At 39.7% G+C, this 26,753-nt stretch overlaps 1 protein-coding gene across 3 annotated transcripts in view; it reads right to left on the bottom strand.

The window, feature by feature from the left end:
- Positions 1-26,753, bottom strand: part of LOC311101197 (CUB and sushi domain-containing protein 1-like) — a gene marked incomplete at both ends in the record, with an annotated part of 408,327 nt that overhangs the window by 28,426 nt on the left and 353,148 nt on the right. For all 3 annotated transcript variants that reach the window (XM_084142297.1, XM_084142298.1, XM_084142299.1), the window contains 16 exons: positions 1,465-1,638; positions 1,792-1,965; positions 2,593-2,766; positions 4,575-4,769; positions 5,338-5,523; positions 6,847-7,035; positions 8,128-8,274; positions 8,423-8,611; positions 9,340-9,453; positions 9,775-9,855; positions 10,197-10,342; positions 11,325-11,502; positions 12,415-12,603; positions 13,680-13,889; positions 17,163-17,279; positions 17,388-17,457. In XM_084142297.1, coding sequence (XP_083998423.1) covers positions 1,465-1,638; positions 1,792-1,965; positions 2,593-2,766; positions 4,575-4,769; positions 5,338-5,523; positions 6,847-7,035; positions 8,128-8,274; positions 8,423-8,611; positions 9,340-9,453; positions 9,775-9,855; positions 10,197-10,342; positions 11,325-11,502; positions 12,415-12,603; positions 13,680-13,889; positions 17,163-17,279; positions 17,388-17,457 — 2,533 coding nt within the window. The remainder of the gene's footprint in view (positions 1-1,464; positions 1,639-1,791; positions 1,966-2,592; positions 2,767-4,574; positions 4,770-5,337; positions 5,524-6,846; positions 7,036-8,127; positions 8,275-8,422; positions 8,612-9,339; positions 9,454-9,774; positions 9,856-10,196; positions 10,343-11,324; positions 11,503-12,414; positions 12,604-13,679; positions 13,890-17,162; positions 17,280-17,387; positions 17,458-26,753) is intronic.

The following is a 26,753-nucleotide window of genomic DNA, read 5'->3' as shown; positions in this document are numbered from 1 at the left end:
AACCAAGCACCCAAGCTAACTGGCTAAAATTGGCTAGCTTGCTAGCTAGCTACTTCCAGACACAAATGAGAGAACACCTCACTCTGACCATTTTGCTCGCCATAGCAGAGCTGGTTAGGCTGTTTACATGCTATCTAGAGCGTTCTTGACTAACTATTACTTTTTTTGCCTACATTTACTGACCCCGGTCATATTCAGCAGGTGTTGCGCATTCATAAATTAATCAGTTATTCTGAACTCTTGCACACTCAGACAAGTGTGCTCTGAAATCGGAGTAGGTAGCCAGAGTGAATTTGCGAATGCAAGAGATATGTTAACTGCATAACAGTCGTTCAAGTTCTTGCTAGCTAACCAAATGCCACCTGCATCTCTAGCTGTGTATAGCCAGCGAAAAACGATATGAGGGGGAAAAAGTCAGTCACTCACCCACTCCTCCAATAGCATGGCATGACATCCTCCTAGCAGCTAGCTAACGTTAGGCTCCATGTTTTTAGCTTGCTACATAAATAGATACGCTAGCCTATTAGCCACGTCATGACTGACTTGTGATCATTGCCCTTGCTAGTTTGATTGTATTGACATTCCAAGCCTTAGTTACATTCGTCCATTTTTGTCCAAAATATTGAGTCATTGAAACTGACAGTGCATCCCAAATGGAGGCAGCAAACAATGTACCAGGCCAGCTGTGATTTATAACCTGTATCGTATCTGAAGATTATGCCTTTGTTAAATGTTTTTCATGAAGAAATGGAATGTTGTTTGTGTTAGTATCAAGAGGGAATGTTTTGGGTGTGACGTCACATACAACAGACCGGAAGTGTCTTGTAGACAGGGGAGACTGGGGATTGGCCAGAAGAGGGAGCTTCATTGTTTATAAATAGGGGGGTTAAACAAAGAAGAAGTCAGAACGAGCAGCCATTCGGAGGCGTCGCTCTCCGGGTGTCATGTCACCTGTCATTTATGCTGTAACCTCGTGATTTTAATAAAAGCCTCTAACACGATGCAGCATAGACGGACTCTTTGTTGACAGCAATAATGGCCACCATTCACCCGATACGACACCTGATAGCAATATTTTTTTACCTACCAATAAATGTATTGGTGAATTATATTAATCATAAATTGAACTGCATCCATCTATTCTGGCAAAAATACCTTAGTGTACTTCATGGAATATTGAGTCAAATATAACCTATTTTTAAAACCTCTTATAAAGTTGGTTTTGTAGCATAAACTGGGAATTTAATATTTTTTACTGATATTGCGATTGTGTGTTTGTTTCATATCTGCAAAGTAGTCAAAACGCTGTCAGTTCCACTTTAATACACAATGAGTAAGATTAATGTTTGGTTTGTGAGCCATCGACATGCACAAACTATCAATACAAAATAAAGTATGCACTTTACCCACAAATGAAATGGATATATCTGAAAAGCTTTGAATTTATTTTTGACCGTGTCTTACCTCTACATACTGGAAGAGGGTTGCTCCACTGTCCAGTCATCCTGCACTGAGCTCTTGAGGCACCATGCAACATATATCCTGTGCCGCAGGTGAAGTTGACCACATCGTTCAGGTTGAACTCGCTGCCATTAGTTCGACCATTTGCTGGGTTTCCAGGGTGACCACAGGTAATGGCTTTGTAAAAAGTAGAGGTAGCCAAGAGAGAGCAAAAATAGTTTTACACAATTATTAGTGATGGTGATTCAAAGGTCGAGAATTCCTGTAAATCTCTGATCGTTAAGGGAGAATCGATGAAGGCAATAACAAAACTTAAGTTTCTCCACTTACAAACACAAACAGGAGCTTGTCCGGACCATCTGTGGTCTTGTTGACAGATCCTAACCGATGTGCCAATAAGGCGAAAGCCAAGGTTGCACTGATATACAACAGTGTCACGATAACTGGAGCCACCTCCACTTATGTGACCATTGATGATAGGATCAGGGGAGTCACAGTGGCCAGCTAGAAGTGAGAATAAACCAAATACCTGCATCATATTTTCAGTTCTTAGATGATACTTGAAATAGTTGACACATTAGTATGGATTGGCATTTAAAAATACAAACGTTCTTCTTAGAAATGGTCTCAAGACTGTAATAACCATTTGGCACTTTGACATATGAAAACATTTTAAAAAATGTTTTATCCTTTCCTCCCCCAATAATGAATGTCTTTGTGCTGAGAACTGCCTCAATAATTTTATCTGATCGATAATCTAATCTATAATAATGTTGGTGGTACAATATATCTTCATTTTTAACTGACATTTTGTAGTTGACTGCTGTGGTCGGATTAAATCTAATGGATAGAATGATCAGTATAAGAAGTTGCCTACCCTAAATCAAATTTGGACACTGGTAATTGAAGATAAATTACCTTAAAAGAGGTTGACCTTCAAGAGTTTGAAGCGGATCAACTGTAACCTGAGGAATCTTAATGTGTTTCTGGCATAATGATTTGAAAACCAATAAGGTGCTCTACCCCATTTGGTGTTCGTCCAAGATCATAACATTGGGGGACGTCCAGGATGACACAATTTTGGGGCTCGTCCAGGATAAGAAAATACAGAAATAAACATTTATACTGTACCAAGACACTTGGTTTCCACTCCGCTCCAGAGCCCGTTGACCCCACATTCCCTCACATGTGACCCCACCAGTGTGTATCCCGTATTACACATGAAGATCGCTGTGGCACCAAATGTAGTCAGGGTTCCTATCTTGTTGCCATAGGGAGGAGAGGGGAGGTCCCCACACGAGATAACTGGAAGTGACACAGACAATCAGAGACTGAGTTATACTTGGTTGCACGCCACTGTGTCTGAGTGGAAACAAATTCTACAATGAGGACTGATTAGTGGAGCATTTTGATCTACAGTGACTAGATATCCCTGAATGAAAGGCATGCAGAGAATTGTGTATTTCAGTGGAGGCTGTTGGGAGGAGCTATAAGAGGATGGGCTCATTGTAATGGCTGGAATGGAATCAATGGAACGCTATCAAAACCATCAAACATTTGGAAACCACGTTTGACTCCATTCCATTGATTCCATTTCAGACATTACAATGAGCCCGTCCTCCTATAGCTCCTCCCACCAGCCTCCACTGGTGTATTTGTACTAGAACACTAAATGGGGAAGTGGCACATCATGTCTTACAGCAGCTGAATGATTCAGCCCTCACAAGTTACCTGTAAATGTTACAATAAATGTAAATAATAATATAATAATAATATGCCACTTAGCAGACGCTTTTATCCAAAGCGACTTACAGTCATGCGTGCATACATGTTTGTGTATGGGTGGTCCCGGGTATCGAACCCACTACCTTGGCGTTACAAGCGCCGCGCTCTACCAGCTGAGCTACAATATGCAACTACCTTATGTAAACACATATTGCTGGCCGTTATACTAACATTCATTATATATTGTCCTTGTTTTTGTTTTGTCAGACCATTCTAATGTATGCAACAGTATGCTTGTTTGTTTGTCATTGTGCATTCACCTTCTTTAAATTCACCTACGGTCTGGTTCACCACATGAATAGAAAGGAGTCAGTAAAAATTACAGTATGTAAGGACATTGGCTATAGATGAAAATGAGTACTCATGCAGCATATCAGGGATGGAAATGAAGCTATCCCGCTAGCTCGAGGCTAGTACTTTTCTGACCGGGCTAGTAGAACATTTTCCCAACTAACCCACCGGCAAGTCAAATGTTTTTTTTTAAAGTTTCGCATTACAGAGTTTGGACCCAGGCTAGTTACAATAATGCTGTATTCTATTAGCCCAGCTGGCCAGTGCTCAAAATACTTTAATTCCATCCCTGAGCTGTATGTCTTCCCCGTAAGGAGGCACCCCGGGAATGATCAGAAAACACACCAGGGACTCCTGGATGCACCTAATCAAACCCAAGGCCAATGTGCCTTTGCCTGTCCACAATGGCATGTAAACACATTAAATATGAAGTCCCCGCTAATCAGAATGTTTACATTCTCCCTCTGACCTCTAATTAGGCAGAGCCTATTTTCCCTGATTACTTCATCACCACTACAGTTGTTTACACAACATGTCTAAGTAGAGGAAATAGGTAGAGCTGTGATCAAAACAAATTGCATGTTTGGATACTGCCTTGTGACTTCCCAGCTCCCACACCAAATCCTGGGGATTATGCATGTTACGGTCCAGAAATACACTGGGAGCCACAATGAGGCAGGGAGGATTTCAGACTTATTAACTGCCAGTCTGAATTACAGCCCTTGTCAGACAATGAAATTGCTCTCAGTAATTAGAAAAAGGTACTATTCATACTCGAAATGTCAAGTATTTTGCACTCCACTCTCATGACTGATCATCATCCCGTGTAGCTCAGTTGGTAGATCATGGTGCTTACAACACCAGGGTTGTGGGTTCGATTCCCACTGGGGACCAGTTAAAAACATATATATATGAAAATGTATGCACTCACTATTGTAAGTTGATCTGGATAAGAGCATCTGCTAAATGACGTAAATGTTATTTTCTGTAACTCTAAGCAGTGCAGACTGGTGGTACATGCACAGTATGTATCTTACTCTTGCAGGTAGACCTCTCCTCGATTCCAGCCCAGGTTCCATTAGCTAAGCACTTGACGGTCCTCTGTCCTCCCAGGTAGAAGCCAGGAGTGCAGCTCAGCATTATCTGAGCTCCAAATTCATTCAGTGACCCCGAGATCAGCCGCCACACCATGTGTTCTGAGAGCACGCTCTCAATGTTAGGACATTGGATCGCTGTGGGGGGAGACAGAACAGGCCAGAGTTAATGGAATACCGCGACCCTGGCCTTCATTCTGAACACACTCAAAAGTCCAGACATGACAGAGAAATCTCAATTTCCTTTACTTTCTCCAACTTCAGTGATTTGATATTCTAAAAGCCTTGTGATGTGTGTATTATCGGTCTTTGTCCTAGAGTCTATACAGAGTATTATATTCTATTAATAAAACCGCCAAAGCACTTTCTGAGACCAAATGTTTTTGTTATATATATTGTATTCACATAAATCACACTCATTGTAGTATGAACATGTAATTTAAACAGTCATGTCCCAAAATGACTTAAACATGATTGCTTAGAGTGTTTCTGGTAATGCAGGCCTGAGGGGGCGGGGTTGCATCCTACCATTTATTTTGTGTGAGTGCTTAGCCGCAAAGATCTAGTCATTATTGCTCACCCGTTACCTGCTCCACATTACTCTCTAAGGAGGATGTTAATGAGACCTGCATTGACTGCAGTGGCTCAATGAGGCAAGCGATTTTAGCGTACTGTTGGCATAGAAACAAAGGGTTATTTTTCTCACGTAAACAAAGAGGTGGGTGTGCAGTGTTGCTCCATGTCCCGTCCTCCAGACAGACGGCGCTCGTGGAGAGACTTGTCTCCATCCTGTACCCTTCATTGCACTGGTAGTTCACTTTGCTTCCCACTGTGTACTGGAAACCATGGAATGAACCATTGGCAGGAGACTGAGGGATTCCACAAGATATAGCTGCCAATGGAAAGATATGAAAATATAAAAATTATACTCTCATCAAACGATAATTTCTCACCCTGCAACTGTTTATTCAAATCAGAATTTCATCTACCTAAGCAACAGGAACATCTACCAAAGCAACAAAGCAACATATTTTGAGAACAGTTCAAGCTAGTAGATGTTTTCATAGTTCCAGTAAAAGCAGTGGGACCAATTAGGCTGTTTTCTTGTCAAATTTGATCACAACCTTACGTTTAAATTGGATTAAACAGAGAAGCCAGAATCCTCCTCTGCCTCCCCATGACCTTAAGAACAGCTGAATGAATTACTCTCAGCACTTACAGAAATTATGCCACATAATTAGTGGACACTATGGCCACTTCTCATCACATGAGTGTTCTGTGTTCTGACTATAGTGGCCGTGTGTCTCAAAGGGCAGGGATTAAAAGGAAGTAAGCTAAGTATGTACCAGTACTGTTAGTATGTACCAGTACTGTTAGTATGTACCAGTACTGTTAGTATGTACCAGTACTGTTAGTATGTACCAGTACTGTTAGTATGTACCAGTACTGTTAGTATGTACCAGTACTGTTAGTATGTACCAACTATTAGAGTACATTGGAAACCAGAACTTTACCCTTGAAGATTGTGGCATTCACTTGCTTAAACCCACGCTTACTGTTCGAAATACCATGTTTAGAATACCGTGCAAATGGAACAGACGATCTCATCATATAAAATTATAATTTCCTATCAGGTTTAGTGAGGATAACAAATAGCTATCTTGTTTTGTTCGCTTGTTACCCACCTATAGTTGACCACAATTGAGTGGACACAATTTCCAAATAATTATTCCCTTTCCTTTGTACCTTTAAATAGATAATTGTCTTGCATGCTCTATCGCAAACAGGCGTTAAAGATAAAACCCCCAGAAGTAATTAGCTCCACCTTATCCTCTATTCCTTTATGCAAAAATAAATCTTGTTACAGCAATGGGCTGTCACACTAGTGAACACAATGCAGAAAGGCTCAGTTACATAACTGTCGATGATTATATATTTCTGAACAAAGTTTGTTAAAAGACTTCTCAGAATCTACTCATTAAGATATTTTCTATGATATTAGGAAATATTCATGAATTGTAGCCTGCTATGTTGAAGACCAAATAGAAAAAGAAACAGTAAATGAATCACAATTCCTCCAGATTTATGCAGACACAAACACATCTCAACATTGTGACAAGAGGGAGCCCAATCACATTTGCAAGACTTTCACCAGACATAAGATTAAAGTGAATCCCCCTCGAGTCAGTAAATGCCATTCGCCGTTCTGCATTACCTTGACATAGTGGAGCTGGGGCATCCCAATGATACAGTCCATTCAGATGTAACCGGCAGGTGGAATTTCTGGGCCCCACTAGTCTGTAGCCAGCATAACAATAGTACGCCAGATTGCTTCCTGGGATCTCTCTTGTTCGGTTAAGCACCCCTCCATTTGCAGGTGGGTCGTTAATGCTACAATAAGGAGCTAAATTGAAAAGAAAGGAGCAATTTAAGTGTTTTCTATATCATTCCTCCTTCTAAATGATGAACGATATACACTAGATATACATTAGTATTTTATATTACATTACATTAGTATAACATTACATTAAATCCATCCAACCAGTGAATAGTACTAAATGGTTAAGTCTAGGTTCTGGGTGATTAGACCTCATGTTAAAACTCCAAGCATCAGTCTAATTTACTTTGATGAAAGACCAATGGACTGTTAAAGACGAAGGGAAAAGTCCCCTGGCTGGGTAAAGACTTCTTCACTCCCAAAGCAGTTTTGTAAAGATCAAGCGGAAGTGTATTACCCTGTCTGTGTTCAACATCCCTGCATTATTTAAAAATACTTTTACATAGTTTGACAGCACCGAGGTAGCCACTCTGAAGCCTTCAGAAACCATCACTTATTCTGACACGTCAGGCCTCAATGCAATGTCAAATTTTTCATTCATGCACAAGGGATGGCAAATTGAATAAATGGGGAAACGTGGAAACAAACTGGAATAATAACTAGCACAGGGGCTGGAATGGCAAAAGGGTCGACTAAAATGAACAGAGAGAAGAAAAGTGACAGAAAAGGCGGAGAAATGGAGAGTAATCATTGCCACCAGGCTTTGTGAGCTATAAATCATGTTTGGTCATTGGTGGAAATGTCGGTTTGAGGCACCGGACATGGCGGTTATTCATACAAATTCATCATCGGATCTTTGACCTCTATTATGGAGGACTTGCAAAAGGATCCCTGCAGGTATACAGTCTAATGAGGGCTAACTTGGAAAAGTCTGACTGCCTCACACTCTTTGACCTACATTGGATTCAAAGCAACAGCCTCAGAGGAAAGAGACTGGTGCCTAAGCTTCTCTGACACCCATTCCTGAGGAAAAAGGCTATGGCGCTGTCCCCCTTTTTGAATGTCCTGTAATTCAAATGTTTCATTTGGTGTCTGTTATGAAACATAACAGTCTCCCCTAATAAGAATTGTGATGCATTAGCAGAAATAGTCATCCCCACAGCACATGGGCGTTAAAGCCTTATCGCAAAATGAAACATATTGTTATGCACTACAAACCTGTGTAGCGGATTCTGAATCCTCTTTTGCTGGTTGCATGATCAGTGGACCATCTCAGGTAAAGGTGGTTGGTCTTGCTTGTAAAGTTTAACTGTGTGGAGTGATTTCCACTAAGGGCCACAAGCAAAGGGCTCTGGCCAGATGGTCCTAACAGATCAAAAGAAACACTCACCAATGACAGTGCTCGTCGTAAGGCATTTGAACATTAAAGCATCTCTGACATGGCATAAACATTTTAGAACAAACAAAATAAAACATGCATATGACTTATTTGGCTGTTGGAAGAGGAAATTACCGTCAAAGATCTCAAGTTCGTCGAACTGCTTCTCACTCTGAAACATCTCCACAAAGATGGAGATGGTGTATGCAGGTTGAACTCTGATGACCCAGGAGCAGGTCTGAGAGTTGGGGTAGTTTTTAGGGAAACCTGGACTAAGGATAACTCCGGATGAGGAGGAGCGTTCCTCATTTGCAGGACACTGGGCTAAACGCACAACAAACACAAGTAGACAAATGAGAAATAGGTCATTACTGCTACGGTACACATCTTTATCACCCCAACTGTCCTTCTCTTGAACTTCTCCAGGTTGCTAAATCCAAATGAGCTCAGGGGTTAGTGATCTATGGCAAGAAAATAATGTGAAGGCATTTTCCATTTTCCTGTTCTATTCTACCCTGTGGGCAAATGATAATGAAAACAAACCAAATGGACCATAGCTGCCTCGCTGCATTACGGAATTACAAAATTTAAGGAAACTCCGCTGCGCTTATCTCCATATCTCCCCAGAAAATGTGCTTTGTGCTGTGCTAATGGAACCATACTGCTACCTTCCATCTGTGTCATCACATTGGCACTATAATTAGAAGTGATATGTATGACATTCATAAGCAATTCAATCTGTGACTCACTTTCTGTCAGTGCTCTGATTTCAAAGAGTCACAGAGACTCTGGCTATACTCTAGCTGCACTTAGTTTTTTAACAGGCTGATGCACACCTTGGTACAATGCCTAGTAATAGTGTTGTATAAAGGAGTCATCACAAGGATACAAAGAAATGAGGATAGAACGTCAGATTGAAAAAGCAGGGCAGGCAAACTGACACGCTTGTAAAAGCAGATAACATAGATCATTTCTTGGAACTATCTGAGCTGAAAGTTTACCTCCTGTTATAAATGGAAAAATGATCAGAAAAGGTCAGAACATTCTCTTACCTTCACAAGTAGGCGGAGGACTCTCAAACTGGAGATGAGAGTTGAGCTTACAGGTAAGCTCACTGTTGCCTACCAGGGTAAATCCAGGGAAGCAGCGATACTTCACAACGTCTCCTGGACAAAATAATTATTTCATACGTCTTATAGCAGATGTGACATTATCAACGACTGATGGAAACCTACATTAGATATCAAGTTTATGTCTCTCGAGACATTACCAACAACTATATTACATAACAGCTTGCGTTATAACCCTAACATGGTTGTCCAAGGTCATTTCAAATAAAGGTTCACACCACCATGGTGTACCTCTTTGACTCAAAGTCACATAGGAACATGTTTAAACTGAATCAAGTAGCGGACCACTGTCTGACTTCCCACCGCAACTCTGAATTATAACCCCCAGTGCTGACCATCTCTCTGGTACACACTTACCTATTTCATAATCTTGATCTTCATATACTATTTCAGCTTCTTCCACTGTTGGGGGAGGTGGACATTTCTTCAGACGATAGGCTGGAGGGGAGAAATAATGAATAAGTAGTTGACCAAAATCACATATTCCACAGTATATTAGACTTATGGATACGTATTCTATCCTTTCACCTATTTGACAAACATAAAAAACTAAGAAATCACCCACAGGTGGTTATAAAAGAAAATAAAGGGATGTGTATATACATATAAATACAATCACATTCACCCGGTTGACCACATTCACCCGGTCACAAAGTAAAAACATGAGAATACTTTATTTCTGATATATTTTCAAAACAGGGAATCAGCATGCTTTAGCAGTAACAGTATGCATTGCATTTTTAGCTACAACATTTGTTTAATTTGGAAGAGAAACTAACCATGGAAATTGAGGACAAAGAATCCACTCGTGGAGAAGTCGCTGTGAAACTTGATAAGGACCTGATTGAAAGAACTGTAGGCTGACTCTAGTGCTGTATTACCACTGAAAATCCCAAGCTGTGGGTAGCTGTGCTCAGGGCCATCCCTGGAAGAGGCCAGAAGACATTGAAAGTGCATTACATTTATAACGCACACATTAAACAGTGCAATGATGTCCAGAATTTCAGTGTGGCTCGGTTGAATTGATTTGCTCTCAAATCTATAGCAAGATTTGTGCTGACGTTCATATAAAAACCATTACATTACAGACTGTGTTGAATGAAAACAGCAAATAAATGATGACTTTACAGACTACTGGCCTCTGTTAATGGCTACTGAAGATGAATAACCTATATAACTCACAGAGGGCTGTATTGTGGCAGAAAGTGTGTATTTTACCCGTTGAAATACATCGTTTTAATCCACTCTCGGGTGCTGCAGATTAAACCAGTTCATGCACTTATTCTATTGTGACTATCAAGTGCATCTTCACTAGTCAAAGGAATAAAAGCACTATGTTGATTTGTTTCCTTTCTTGCTGTATTTACAGTATAACTCTGGGTTTTCCTGTGCAGGTTAGCACTGAAGAGTGCCCACTGGGCAAAAACTGGCTGAATCAACATTGTTTCCATGTCATTTTAACCCCCAAAATCATTTGACGACGATGAATCAATGTGGAAAACTAATTGGATTTGCACGTTGAATTCACGTTAGTTGACAATTCAACCAAATGTAAATCAAAACTAGACGTTGAACTGACGTCTGTGCCCAGTGGGTCGTCACTAGCTGGCATATCCACAAAGTCATAAAATTGGAACCCTAACCTTAACCACACTGCGTGCTAACTCTAACCTTAAATTAAGACCAAAAAGCTATTTTTCTAGAATTTTTCCAATATTGCCAATTTTTACTTTGCAGCTGGCCCATCTAGTGGAAATCACTCAGGTTTGCCTCAAGGACAAGACTCATCCCAATACATGTCAACCTGCTCGTCCTGTGCTGTGAAGTAAATGGTAGTTCTTCACAGTAAAATACATATCAGCCAATGATGAACTGATGGGGCTTGTGAGAAACCATGAAACCCTTACCATACAGCAATGTAATCTGTGACAGGCTCCGTCTGAAGCAGGGTGAAGTTGATGTAAATGCCATGTCCATGTGGTACGGTGATAAGCCAGGTGCAGTCCTGTGAGTTAGGGTACTCATTTGGGTACTGGGGCGAGAATATGGTGCCATTCTGAGCTGTCATATTGTAGCCACATGGAGCTGCAGTAGAAGAGAAGATGGAGCGGTTTCATCACAGAGGGTGTGGCTCAGTTGGTAGAGTGTGGCGCTTGCAACGCCAGGGTTGAGGGTTCGATTCCCACGGGGGGGGGACCAGTACGAGGAAAAAAAGTATTAAATGTATCCACTCAAGTTGCTCTGGATAAGAGTGTCTGCTAAATGTAGAGCATTTAGTAGGAATTGATGTTAAGTGGATTGGTCGGTCTCATTTGCTTGGCTTATTTGTCTGCTAACAACTTAAGAGCATTTTCTTCACCAATTGAACCTTCATTTCAAATATCTGTACTACTTGTAGATTAAATATGAGCAGCAATCACGAGAGCAGTTTTGACAACAGAGTAAATCCCACATTGTGTTATATTATCATGGTAAGTGTCACTTTCCCTGTTTTCTAGGATTAGTCAACCCTGCACATTGAACTTTGAACCCAAAAGGGATGCAGTGATGACTTCAGCTGCTTCAACAAGAACCCAGTTTACCAAATACACCTCCAAAACACAATACCATGACGCTGAAAGGTGTCGTTGAATGAGGGCCACCTCTTAGAAATCTTTGCAGGTATTGATTGAATAAGCCTTTGCCAGCTCGTACACTGCTCAATGCAGAAGAAATGTAGAACGTGTCCCAGTAGTGTGGGTCTCAACTGGAGCAGTTTTCAAAGGCAGTAATCTGAGAGGCAGTTTCTGGAAACACTGCCTTTTTTCATACAGTATTTTTTCTAACAGAACAGAACAGAACTTCAACAGCATTACGAGGGTTATATAATAACATCTAGTATAGGGCTGATACAAATGTCCTAACAAATACATTCTAAAATAGTTTGATAAATAAAGCAAAGAAGCCATTGATGCTTTTGGTAAATATCTGTTATGTATCATATTAACCCATGCTCACCCTCACAACGGGGAAAGGGATGATTCCATTTTCTGTTGATTCCATGTTGGCATGTGAGCACAGGATGTCCAATCAGAACGTATCCAGGAAAGCACTCAAAAGTTATTGACTGGCCAGCATTGTAGTCATTATTAATAATATATCCATTAGGGAATGGAGTAGGGTCTTGGCAATTCTGCAATTCATATGCTAAAACACAAGAGAGCAAGACAGAAAAAAACGTGGGATTACACCTAGAAAATGTCACATTTATGACAAGCTTATGCAATAAAAATACATATTTCTTGTAACAGGAATGCACATACATCATAACAAAATAAAACATATTTCAACAAGAAATGTTCAAACGAATTCTGTGGACTCTCGTCCACAGCCCACAGGTGACCCATCCCACTTAACCTTTAGAGACAGTACCGGAACACACATGCCACCTGTCAGACACATTTCCACGAAATGTCACTGTGACATGTCTATTTCAAGCATATGCCAACAACAAAGAATGAATGCCAGGAACACCAAGAAACGTTTCTATTTCAACCTAAAAATACAGCAACGTCACGCCAAAAGATATTGAAGCTTGACAGCGCTGGTAATTGACGATCAAGTTCACATTTCTTTTTGCATACTATGAGCGAGCAATTGTTAAATGAGATGTGGTGTTTTGTTTGGTGAAAGGAGAAGAGGAAAAGCCAGGATCTGAACCCTCTGGCCTCGATGTGGGGGAAGACGACACACAGGGTTATCTCTTGAAAAGTGGAAGCCATGAACTCAACATCTACAGTTGCCATAGACCTTAACAAGGACCACAGGACCAGTGGAAGCAAAATAGCCCCATAACATCAAAGTGCACTCAACATCTAAATGCCGCTCTCCATTGATTCTGAATGGTTTGTCCAGGCGGGAGCAGCCACATAACGGAGTAACCTCTCAATGATCCTGAGAGGGCAGATTCTCCGATAATTTAACTGACAGGTACTTAAGTCCTTGAAGCGGACATTCCATCTATTTTGCATTTAACCTTTAATCACCCTGATTTACGTCCTAAAAAGAAAGCTAGAGCATATCAACAGAAGATAGATAAAAACGGTATCAATAAGGATTTCACATCAGACATTCCCATAGATTATTTCCCAGATTTGGCACAAACGCCCCCAAAACAACATCCAAGCCTTGTTGCACCACAATTGTCAATTGAAACCAATAGAGACCAAGCTCTTTTAGGTGAGGCGAAACCATTTGGTCGATGAAACCAGAGTACACCTCACCTTGGTAGGCCAGTTTGAATCCCTGCCTGTTTTCGGAGTGGTCACTGTAGAAGTGAATCACAGTCTCATGTGTTGTACTCAGCAGGTTGGGCGGCAGCTGACTTCCGCTGAACTGTCCAATCAGAGAGCTGCTGTGCTGTGGCCCATTTCGCACCTCTAAAAAATCATGGTTGTCTTCAGAGGAGAAGTTGAGGAACTGAATATGAGCCCCTGTAAAACACAGAAACATTATATGAGATATACTGTATGGACAACGTCTTCGGCTGTTGGAGCTATGTTTATTTCATAATCAAAACATGCATCAAAACCTGCCCTCTCTCTTTGAAAGTTATGGGCAAGTCTATGGGCCAAATGTCCCCTCCCCTTCTGAAATTCAAAAGATGCTAAAACCTGCGAAATCATGATTTGTTCAAATAACCAGTGACGAAAAACACAAACACTGAAACTACTGCTGCTCGTTAGCCCACGCATCCGTTTCCTTCCTGACAGATTCTACGGTACCAGTTACTGGATGTTTAGGTAGATCTGTCCACCAGAGATTACCTAAAGTGTTAACTATTATTAATAATATGCCATTTAGCAGACACTTTTATCCAAAGCGACTTACAGTCATGTGTGCATACATTTTTACGTATGGGTGGTCCGGGGATCGAACCCACTACCCTGGCGTTACAAGCACATGCTCTACCAATTGAGCTACAGAGGACCACAGTGATTAACAGTGATGTTGTGAAATTGCGGCGTGTGTACATGTTTTGTAATCATGTAATGCATTTAGCCATTACCTTGGCTCATTTCATGTGCTTTTGACCTAATTGTACTAGCCTATTTTTGTCAAGGTACATCATGTCTGCATGTTGAGAAAAACTATTCAACTCACTAATATGTTATGATGGTAGAAATGATTCAGCAATCTAATACTGAGATCAGCTCATGTTTTTCCAGGGGAGACACAGAAATGGGAAATGAATACAATCAATTTAAGTGTGTTTTTCTGTTCTCTTACGTTCGGTTCTTCCAAGGGTAGCAAAAGGCCTGATGCTGGAGGAAAGCATTTGCCACTTGGTGATGCTTAGGAGAATCCTTTGAAGGATAATCTTGTTGTTATGCAGCCATGTACCACTTTCTCACAATGCTTTATCCTACCCATTCTGTCTGTCCTAAAAGCTGTAATCAGCGTCTGCAAAGCCTCTTGTGTCTTTTTAAAAATATTGGGCCCTGTAAACAACACAAGCGAATGCATTTTTGGTACACACACAGCCCAAAATGATCATTCTTGTTTTTACTTGTGGAGTTCTTGCTTGATAAGGCAGAAAATTGCTTTTGGATATCTCGATGTGTTACAATATTTTTCTTATGTTAGGTAGAGAGAATTCTTTGTGCTCAGAGGCAAGCCTAAATAGCTTTTTAAATCACACACAATTACCTTGTTAACATCTGGAGTGGTTACTTTGTTCTGGACTCATTTGAACTGTGAAGCACCACAAATATGTGGGCTGCAACCCACAGCTCTCTTGTAAATTGCTAAACAGACTGCAAAGGTCTCAAAATGGAGATAAAGCAAGGGGATAGCTAAAGGGGATCCATTTTCATAAGGAAGATGTCACAGAACCACAACTACCTTTTGTTAGTTCCAGGCAGAGATGTAAATCACTAATATATTGTCTATTAATGTTCTGTATTATGTCATGTTTGATGTTTTGTGTGGACCCCAGGAAGAGTAGCTGCTGCTTTTTCAACAGCTAATGGGGATCCTAATAAAATAGCAAATAGCAAATATATTAAATAAAGAAAATATATACAGTGGGGAAAAAAAGTATTTAGTCAGCCACCAATCGTGCAAGTTCCCCCACTTAAAAAGATGAGAGAGGCCTGTAATTTTCATCATAGGTACACGTCAACTTGAACAGACAAAATGAGAAAAAAATATTCAGAAAATCACATTGTAGGATTTTTAATGAATTTATTTGCAAATTATGGTGGAAAATAAGTATTTGGTCACCTACAAACAAGCAAGATTTCTGGCTCTCACAGACCTGTAACTTCTTCTTTAAGAGGCTCCTCTGTCCTCCACTCGTTACCTGTATTAATGGCACCTGTTGGAACTTGTTATCAGTATAAAAGACACCTGTCCACAACCTCAAACAGTCACACTCCAAACTCCACTATGGCCAAGACCAAAGAGCTGTCAAAGGACACCAGAAACAAAATTGTAGACCTGCACCAGGCTGGGAAGACTGATTCTGCAATAGGTAAGCAGCTTGGTTTGAAGAAATCAACTGTGGGAGCAATTATTAGGAAATGGAAGACATACAAGACCACTGATAATCTCCCTCGATCTGGGGCTCCACGCAAGATCTCACCCCGTGGGGTCAAAATGATCTCAAGAACGGTGAGCAAAAATCCCAGAACCACACGGGGGGACCTAGTGAATGACCTGCAGAGAGCTGGGACCAAAGTAACAAAGCCTACCATCAGTAACACACTATGCCGCCAGGGACTCAAATCCTGCAGTGCGAGACGTGTCCCCCTGCTTAAGCCAGTACATGTCCAGGCCTGTCTGAAGTTTGCTAGAGTGCATTTGGATGATCCAGAAGAGGATTGGGAGAATGTCATATGGTCAGATGAAACCAAAATAGATATTTTTGGTAAAAACTCAACTCGTCGTGTTTGGAGGACAAAGAATGCTGAGTTGCATCCAAAGAACACCATACCTACTGTGAAGCATGGGGGTGGAAACATCATGCTTTGGGGCTGTTTTTCTGCAAAGGGACCAGGACGACTGATCCGTGTAAAGGAAAGAATGAATGGGGCCATGTATCGTGAGATTTTGAGTGAAAACCTCCTTCCATCAGCAAGGGCATTGAAGATGAAACGTGGCTGGGTCTTTCAGTATGACAATTATCCCAAACACACCGCCCGGGCAACGAAGGAGTGGCTTCGTAAGAAGCATTTCAAGGTCCTGGAGTGGCCTAGCCAGTCTCCAGATCTCAACCCCATAGAAAATATTTGGAGGGAGTTGAAAGTCCGTGTTGCCCAGCGACAGCCCCAAAACATCACTGCTCTAGAGGAGATCTGCATGGAGGAATGGGCCAAAATACCAGCAACAGTGTGTGAAAACCTTGTGAAGACTTACAGAAAACGTTTCACCTGTGTCATTGCCAACAAAGGGTATATAACAAAGTATTAAGAAACTTTTGTTATTGACCAAATACTTATTTTCCACCATAATTTGCAAATATATTCATTAAAAATCCTACAGTGTGATTTTCTGGAATTTTTTTTCTCATTTTGTATGTCATAGTTGACGTGTACCTATTATGAAAATTACAGGCCTCTCTCATCTTTTTAAGTGGGAGAACTTGCACAATTGGTGGCTGACTAAATACTTTTTTTCCCCCACTGTATATATAAAAATAAAGCTATTATCTCTGAACTTCCTAACATGGCTTCTCCTTATCATTATCATAGCAGGTTCCTCACCATATCCAACTGGTAACAGAATCCTCCATGTACAGTCCATGTTACCAGGGTAGTTGCCAGGGAATCCAGGACTTAAAATAACATCGGCCAAGTCAACTGCTGTTCCACCGCACTTTGCTGGAAAATAAAAATGCACACCTTGAAAAAATACTGCAGACAATGAATAGCACTGAAACTGTAACACAATTGCCTTGAATGTGACCACCTCTAAGTAAAAGTTCTTACCGATGCAGAGTGGGGGAGGGTAGTTCCAGCGCCGCACGGTCCCTGGCATACAGGATATATGAGAGTGGCCCTGGAAAATGTAAAGGTAGGGGGTTTCTCTCTATAATGTAAAGGTAGGGGTTTCTCTCTCTAATGTAAAGGTAGGGGTTTTCTCTCTCAGGTGTAAAGGTAGGGGGTTTCTCTCTATAATGTAAAGGTAGGGGGTTTCTCTCTATAATGTAAAGGTAGGGGTTTCTCTCTATAATGTAAAAGTAGGGTTTTTCTCTCTAAAATGTAAAGGTAAGGGTTTTCTCTCTATAATGTAAAAGTAGGGGTTTTCTCTCTATAATGTAAACGTAGGCGGTTTCTCTCTATAATGTAAAAGTATGTGGTTTCTCTCTATAATGTAAAAGTATGTGGTTTCTCTCTATAATGTAAAGGTAGGGGGTTTCTCTCTCTAATGTAAAGGTAGGGGGTTTCTCTCTATAATGTAAAAGTAGGGGTTTTCTCTCTATAATGTAAAGGTAAGGGTTTTCTCTCTAGTATGTAAAGGTAGGGGGTTTCTCTCTATAATGTAAAGGTAAGGGTTTTCTCTCTATAATGTAAAAGTAGGGGTTTTCTCTCTATAATGTAAAGGTAGGGGGTTTCTCTCTATAATGTAAAGGTAGGGGGTTTCTCTCTCTAATGTAAAGGTAGGGGGTTTCTCTCTAGTATGTAAAGGTAGGGGTTTTCTCTCTATAATGTAAACGTAGGGGGTTTCTCTCTATAATGTAAAGGTAAGGGTTTTCTCTCTATAATGTAACAGTAGGTGGTTTCTCTCTATAATGTAAAGGTAGGGGGTTTCTCTCTCAGATGTAAATGTAGGGGGTTTCCTTCTATAATGTAAAGGTAGTGGGTTCTCTCTATAATGTAAAAGTAGGGGGTTTCTCCCTATAGTGTAAAGGTAGGGGTTTTCTCTCTATAACTCTATAGTGTAAAGGTAAGGGGTTTATCTCTATAATGTAAAGGTAGGGGGTTTCTCTCTATAATGTAAAGGTAGGGGGTTTCTCTCTATATTGTAAAAGTAGGGGTTTTCTCTCTAGAATGTAAAGGTAAGGGTTTTCACTCTAGTATGTAAAGGTAGGGGGTTTCTCTCTATAATGTAAAGGTAGGGGTTTTCTCTCTCAGATGTAAAGGTAGGGGTTTCTCTCTATAATGTAAAAGTAGGGATTTTCTCTCTATAATGTAAAAGTATGGGTTTTTTCTCTATAATGTAAACGTAGGGGGTTTCTCTCTATAATGTAAAAGTAAGGGTTTTCTCTCTATAATGTAAAAGTAGGGGGTTTCTCTCTATAATGTAAGGGTAGGGGTTTTCTCTCTCAGATGTAAAGGTAGGGGGTTTCTCTCTATAATGTAAAGGTAGGAGGTTTCTCTCTATAACGTAAAGGTAGGGGGTTTCTCTCTCTAATGTAAAGGTAGGGGGTTTCTCTCTAGTATGTAAAGGTAGGGGTTTTCTCTCTAAAATGTAAAGGTAAGGGTTTTCTCTCTATAATGTAAAAGTAGGGGTTTTCTCTCTATAATGTAAACGTAGGGGGTTTCTCTCTCAGATGTAAATGTAGGGGGTTTCCTTCTATAATGTAAAGGTAGTGGGTTCTCTCTATAATGTAAAAGTAGGGGGTTTCTCCCTATAGTGTAAAGGTAGGGGTTTTCTCTCTATAACTCTATAGTGTAAAGGTAAGGGGTTTATCTCTATAATGTAAAGGTAGGGGGTTTCTCTCTATAATGTAAAGGTAGGGGGTTTCTCTCTATATTGTAAAAGTAGGGGTTTTCTCTCTAGAATGTAAAGGTAAGGGTTTTCACTCTAGTATGTAAAGGTAGGGGGTATCTCTCTATAATGTAAAGGTAGGGGTTTTCTCTCTCAGATGTAAAGGTAGGGGTTTCTCTCTATAATGTAAAAGTAGGGGTTTTCTCTCTATAATGTAAAAGTATGGGTTTTTTCTCTATAATGTAAACGTAGGGGGTTTCTCTCTATAATGTAAAAGTAAGGGTTTTCTCTCTATAATGTAAAAGTAGGGGGTTTCTCTCTATAATGTAAGGGTAGGGGTTTTCTCTCTCAGATGTAAAGGTAGGGGGTTTCTCTCTATAATGTAAAGGTAGGAGGTTTCTCTCTATAACGTAAAGGTAGGGGGTTTCTCTCTCTAATGTAAAGGTAGGGGGTTTCTCTCTATAATGTAAAGGTAGGGGTTTTCTCTCTATAATGTAAAGGTAGGGGTTTCTCTCTATAATGTAAAAGTAGGGGTTTTCTCTCTAAAATGTAAAGGTAAGGGTTTTCTCTCTATAATGTAAAAGTAGGGGTTTTCTCTCTATAATGTAAACGTAGGGGGTTTCTCTCTATAATGTAAAGGTAAGGGTTTTCTCTCTATAATGTAAAGGTAGGGGGTTTCTCTCTCTAATGTAAAGGTAGGAGGTTTCTCTCTATAATGTAAAGGTAGGGGGTTTCTCTCTCTAATGTAAAGGTAGGGGGTTTCTCTCTATAATGTAAAAGTAAGGGTTTTCTCTCTAGAATGTAAAGGTAAGGGTTTTCTCTCTAGTATGTAAAGGTAGGGGGTTTCTCTCTATAGTGTAAAGGTAGGGGTTTCTCTCTATAATGTAAAGGTATGGGGTTTCTCTCTCTAATGTAAAGGTAAGGGTTTTCTCTCTATAATGTAAAAGTATGTGGTTTCTCTCTATAATGTAAAGGTGGGGGGTTTCTCTCTATAATGTAAAGGTAGGGGGTTTCTCTCTATAATGTAAAGGTAGGGGGTTTCTCTCTATAATGTAAAAGTAGGGGTTTTCTCTCTAGAAAGTAAAGGTAAGGGTTTTCTCTCTAGTATGTAAAGGTAGGGGTTTTCTCTCTAAAATGTAAAGGTAAGGGTTTTCTTTCTATAATGTAAAAGTAGGGGTTTTCTCTCTATAATGTAAAGGTAGGGGGTTTCTCTCTATAATATAAAGGTAGGGGGTTTCTCTCTATAATGTAAAGGTAGTGGGTTTCTCTCTCTAATGTAAAGGTAGGGGGTTTCTCTCTATAATGTAAAATTAGGGGTTTTCTCTCTAGACTGTAAAGGTAAGGGTTTTCTCTCTAGTATGTAAAAGTAGGGGTTTTCTCTCTATAATGTAAAGGTAGGGGGTTTCTCTCTATAATGTAAAGGTAGGGGGTTTCTCTCTCTAATGTAAAGGTTGGGGGTTTCTCTCTAGTATGTAAAGGTAGGGGTTTTCTCTCTATAGTGTAAAGGTAGGGGTTTCTCTCTATAATGTAAAGGTAGGGGGTTTCTCTCTCTAATGTAAAGGTAAGGGTTTTCTCTCTATAATGTAAAAGTATGTGGTTTCTCTCTATAATGTAAAGGTAGGGGGTTTCTCTCTATAATGTAAAGGTAGGGGGTTTCTCTCTATAATGTAAAAGTAGGGGTTTTCTCTCTAGAAAGTAAAGGTAAGGGTTTTCTCTCTAGTATGTAAAGGTAGGGGTTTTCTCTCTAAAATGTAAAGGTAAGGGTTTTCTTTCTATAATGTAAAAGTAGGGGTTTTCTCTCTATAATGTAAAGGTAGGGGGTTTCTCTCTATAATGTAAAGGTAGGGGGTTTCTCTCTATAATGTAAAGGTAGTGGGTTTCTCTCTCTAATGTAAAGGTAGGGGGTTTCTCTCTATAATGTAAAATTAGGGGTTTTCTCTCTAGACTGTAAAGGTAAGGGTTTTCTCTCTAGTATGTAAAAGTAGGGGTTTTCTCTCTATAATGTAAAGGTAGGGGGTTTCTCTCTATAATGTAAAGGTAGGGGGTTTCTCTCTCTAATGTAAAGGTAGGGGGTTTCTCTCTAGTATGTAAAGGTAGGGGTTTTCTCTCTATAATGTAAACATAGGGGGTTTCTCTCTATAATGTAAAGGTAAGGGTTTTCTCTCTATAATGTAACAGTAGGTGGTTTCTCTCTATAATGTAAAGGTAGGGGGTTTCTCTCTCAGATGTAAATGTAGGGGGTTTCCTTCTATAATGTAAAGGTAGTGGGTTCTCTCTATAATGTAAAAGTAGGGGGTTTCTCCCTATAGTGTAAAGGTATGGGTTTTCTCTCTATAACTCTATAGTGTAAAGGTAAGGGGTTTATCTCTATAATGTAAAGGTAGGGGGTTTCTCTCTATAATGTAAAGGTAGGGGGTTTCTCTCTATAATGTAAACGTAGGGGGTTTCTCTCTATAATGTAAAGGTAAGGGTTTTCTCTCTATAATGTAACAGTAGGTGGTTTCTCTCTATAATGTAAAGGTAGGGGGTTTCTCTCTCAGATGTAAATGTAGGGGGTTTCCTTCTATAATGTAAAGGTAGGGGGTTCTCTCTATAATGTAAAAGTAGGGGGTTTCTCTCTCAGATGTAAAGGTAGGGGGTTTCTCCCTATAGTGTAAAGGTAGGGGTTTTCTCTCTATAACTCTATAATGTAAAGGTAAATGGTTTCACTCTCTAATGTAAAGGTAGGGGGTTTCGCTCTATAGTGTAAAGGTAGGGTGCTTCTCTCTATAATGTAAAGGTAGGGTGTTTCTCTCTATAATGTAAAGGTAGGGGGTTTCTCTCTCTAATGTAAAGGTAGGGGGTTTCTCTCTCAGATGTAAATGTAGGGGGTTTCCTTCTATAATGTAAAGGTAGGGGGTTCTCTCTATAATGTAAAAGTAGGGGGTTTCTCTCTCAGATGTAAAGGTAGGGGGTTTCTCCCTATAGTGTAAAGGTAGGGGTTTTCTCTCTATAACTCTATAGTGTAAAGGTAAATGTTTTCACTCTCTAATGTAAAGGTAGGGGGTTTCGCTCTATAGTGTAAAGGTAGGGTGCTTCTCTCTATAATGTAAAGGTAGGGTGTTTCTCTCTATAATGTAAAGGTAGGGGGTTTATCTCTCTAATGTAAAGGTAGGGGGTTTCTCTCTCAGATGTAAATGTAGGGGGTTTCCTTCTATAATGTAAAGGTAGGGGGTTCTCTCTATAATGTAAAAGTAGGGGGTTTCTCTCTCAGATGTAAAGGTAGGGGGTTTCTCCCTATAGTGTAAATGTAGGGGTTTTCTCTCTATAACTCTATAGTGTAAAGGTAAATGGTTTCACTCTCTAATGTAAAGGTAGGGGGTTTCGCTCTATAGTGTAAAGGTAGGGTGCTTCTCTCTATAATGTAAAGGTAGGGTGTTTCTCTCTATAATGTAAAGGTAGGGGGTTTCTCTCTCTAATGTAAAGGTAGGGGGTTTCTCTCTCAGATGTAAATGTAGGGGGTTTCCTTCTATAATGTAAAGGTAGGGGGTTCTCTCTATAATGTAAAAGTAGGGGGTTTCTCTCTCAGATGTAAAGGTAGGGGGTTTCTCCCTATAGTGTAAAGGTAGGGGTTTTCTCTCTATAACTCTATAGTGTAAAGGTAAATGGTTTCACTCTCTAATGTAAAGGTAGGGGGTTTCGCTCTATAGTGTAAAGGTAGGGTGCTTCTCTCTATAATGTAAAGGTAGGGTGTTTCTCTCTATAATGTAAAGGTAGGGGGTTTCTCTCTCTAATGTAATGGTAGGGGGTTTCTCTCTATAATGCAAAAGTAGGGGGTTTCTCTCTATAATGTAAAGGTAAGGGTTTTCTCTCTATAATGTAAAAGTAGGTGGTTTCTCTCTATAATGTAAAGGTAGGGGGTTTCTCTCTCCGATGTAAAGGTAGGGGGTTTCCTTCTATAATGTAAAGGTAGGGGTTTCTCTCTATAATGTAAAAGTAGGGGGTTTCTCTCTCAGATGTAAAGGTAGGGGGTTTCTCTCTATAATGTAAAGGTAGGGGGTTTCTCTCTATAGTGTAAAGGTAGGGGGTTTCTCTCTATAATGTAAAGGTAGGGTGTTTCTCTCTATACTGTAAAGGTAGGGGGTTTCTCTCTCTAATGTAATGGTAGGGGGTTTCTCTCTATAATGTAAAAGTAGGGGTTTTCTCTCTAGAATGTAAAGGTAAGGGTTTTCTCTCTAGTATGTAAAGGTAGGGGTTTTCTCTCTAAAATGTAAAGGTAAGGGTTTTCTCTCTAGTATGTAAAGGTATGAGTTTTCTCTCTAAAATGTAAAGGTAAGGGTTTTCTCTCTATAATGTAAAAGTAGGGGGTTTCACTCTATAATGTAAAGGTAGGGGGTTTCTCTCTCAGATGTAAAGGTAGGGGTTTCTCTCTATAATGTAAAGGTAGGGGGGTTCTCTCTATAATGTAAAGGTAGGGGGTTTCTCTCTATAATGTAAAAGTAGGGGTTTTCTCTCTAGAATGTAAAGATAAGGGTTTTCTCTCTAGTATGTAAAGGTAGGGGGTTTCTCTCTATAATGTAAAGGTAAGGGTTTTCTCTCTATAATGTAAAAGTAGGGGTTTTCTCTCTATAATGTAAAGGTAGGGGTTTTCTCTCTATAATGTAAACGTATGTGGTTTCTCTCTATAATGTAAAGGTAGGGGGTTTCTCTCTATAATGTAAACGTAGGGGGTTTCTCTCTATAATGTAAAGGTAAGGGTTTTCTCTCTATAATGTAACAGTAGGTGGTTTCTCTCTATAATGTAAAGGTAGGGGGTTTCCTTCTATAATGTAAAGGTAGGGGTTTCTCTCTATAATGTAAAAGTAGGGGGTTTCTCTCTCAGATGTAAAGGTAGGGGGTTTCTCCCTATAGTGTAAAGGTAGGGGTTTTCTCTCTATAACTCTATAGTGTAAAGGTAAGGGGTTTCTCTCTATAATGTAAAGGTAGGGGGTTTCTCTCTATAGTGTAAAGGTAGGGGGTTTCTCTCTATAATGTAAAGGTAGGGTGTTTCTCTCTATACTGTAAAGGTAGGGGATTTCTCTCTCTAATGTAATGGTAGGGGGTTTCTCTCTATAATGTAAAAGTAGGGGTTTTCTCTCTAGAATGTAAAGGTAAGGGTTTTCTCTCTAGTATGTAAAGGTAGGGGTTTTCTCTCTAAAATGTAAAGGTAAGGGTTTTCTCTATAGTATGTAAAGGTATGAGTTTTCTCTCTAAAATGTAAAGGTAAGGGTTTTCTCTCTATAATGTAAAAGTAGGGTTTTTCTCTCTATAATGTAAACGTAGGGGGTTTCTCTCTATAATGTAAAGGTAAGGATTTTCTCTCTATAATGTAAATGTAGGGGGTTTCCTTCTATAATGTAAAGGTAGGGGTTTCTCTCTATAATGTAAAAGTAGGGGGTTTCTCTCTCAGATGTAAAGGTAGGGGGTTTCTCTCTATAATGTAAAGGTAGGGGGTTTCTCTCTATAGTGTAAAGGTAGGGGGTTTCTCTCTATAATGTAAAGGTAGGGGGTTTCTCTCTCTAATGTAATGGTAGGGGGTTTCTCTCTATAATGTAAAAGTAGGGGTTTTCTCTCTAGAATGTAAAGGTAAGGGTTTTCTCTCTAGTATGTAAAGGTAGGGGTTTTCTCTCTAAAATGTAAAGGTAAGGGTTTTCTCTCTAGTATGTAAAGGTATGAGTTTTCTCTCTAAAATGTAAAGGTAAGGGTTTTCTCTCTATAATGTAAAATTAGGGTTTTTCTCTCTATAATGTAAACGTAGGGGGTTTCTCTCTATAATGTAAAGGTAAGGATTTTCTCTCTATAATGTAAAAGTAGGGGGTTTCACTCTATAATGTAAAGGTAGGGGGTTTCTCTCTCAGATGTAAAGGTAGGGGGTTTCTCTCTATAATGTAAAGGTAGGGGGTTTCTCTCTATAATGTAAAGGTAGGGGGTTTCTCTCTATAATGTAAAAGTAGGGGTTTTCTCTCTAGAATGTAAAGGTAAGGGTTTTCTCTCTAGTATGTAAAGGTAGGGGGTTTCTCTCTATAATGTAAAGGTAAGGGTTTTCTCTCTATAATGTAAAAGTAGGGGTTTTCTCTCTATAATGTAAAGGTAGGGGTTTTCTCTCTATAATGTAAAAGTATGTGGTTTCTCTATATAATGTAAAGGTAGGGGGTTTCTCTCTAATGTAAAGGTAGGGGGTTTCGCTCTATAGTGTAAAGGTAGGGTGCTTCTCTCTATAATGTAAAGGTAGGGTGTTTCTCTCTATAATGTAAAGGTAGGGGGTTTCTCTCTCTAATGTAAAGGTAGGGGGTTTCTCTCTCAGATGTAAATGTAGGGGGTTTCCTTCTATAATGTAAAGGTAGGGGGTTCTCTCTATAATGTAAAAGTAGGGGGTTTCTCTCTCAGATGTAAAGGTAGGGGGTTTCTCCCTATAGTGTAAAGGTAGGGGTTTTCTCTCTATAACTCTATAGTGTAAAGGTAAGGGGTTTCTCTCTATAATGTAAAGGTAGGGGGTTTCTCTCTATAGTGTAAAGGTAGGGGGTTTCTCTCTATAATGTAAAGGTAGGGTGTTTCTCTCTATACTGTAAAGGTAGGGGGTTTCTCTCTCTAATGTAATGGTAGGGGGTTTCTCTCTATAATGTAAAAGTAGGGGTTTTCTCTCTAGAATGTAAAGGTAAGGGTTTTCTCTCTAGTATGTAAAGGTAGGGGTTTTCTCTCTAAAATGTAAAGGTAAGGGTTTTCTCTCTAGTATGTAAAGGTATGAGTTTTCTCTCTAAAATGTAAAGGTAAGGGTTTTCTCTCTATAATGTAAAAGTAGGATTTTTCTCTCTATAATGTAAACGTAGGGGGTTTCTCTCTATAATGTAAAGGTAAGGATTTTCTCTCTATAATGTAAAAGTAGGGGGTTTCACTCTAAAATGTAAAGGTAAGGGTTTTCTCTCTATAATGTAAAAGTAGGATTTTTCTCTCTATAATGTAAACGTAGGGGGTTTCTCTCTATAATGTAAAGGTAAGGATTTTCTCTCTATAATGTAAAAGTAGGGGGTTTCACTCTATAATGTAAAGGTAGGGGGTTTCTCTCTCAGATGTAAAGGTAGGGGGTTTCTCTCTATAATGTAAAGGTAGGGGGTTTCTCTCTATAATGTAAAGGTAGGGGTTTTCTATCTAGAATGTAAAGGTAAGGGTTTTCTCTCTAGTATGTAAAGGTAGGGGGTTTCTCTCTATAATGTAAAGGTAAGGGTTTTCTCTCTATAATGTAAAAGTAGGGGTTTTCTCTCTATAATGTAAAGGTAAGGGTTTTCTCTCTATAATGTAAAAGTATGTGGTTTCTCTCTATAATGTAAAGGTAGGGGGTTTCTCTATAATGTAAAGGTAGGGGGTTTCTCTCTATAATGTTAAGGAAGGGGGTTTCTCTCTCAAATGTAAAGGTAGGGGGTTTCTCTCTATAATGTAAAAGTAGGGGTTTTCTCTCTAGTATGTAAAGGTAGGGGTTTTCTCTCTAAAATGTAAAGGTAAGGGTTTTCTCTCTATAATGTAAAAGTAGGGGGTTTCTCTCTATAATGTAAAGGTAAGGGTTTTCTCTCTATAATGTAAAAGTAGGTGGTTTCTCTCTATAATGTAAAGGTATGGGGTTTATCTCTCAG

This window comes from Coregonus lavaretus (assembly GCF_964263955.1).
Source record: "Coregonus lavaretus genome assembly, chromosome: 25".
NCBI classification, from domain to species: domain Eukaryota; kingdom Metazoa; phylum Chordata; class Actinopteri; order Salmoniformes; family Salmonidae; genus Coregonus; species Coregonus lavaretus.
Note: the sequence above shows the minus strand (reverse complement) of the source record. Positions and strands in the feature narration are given on the sequence as shown.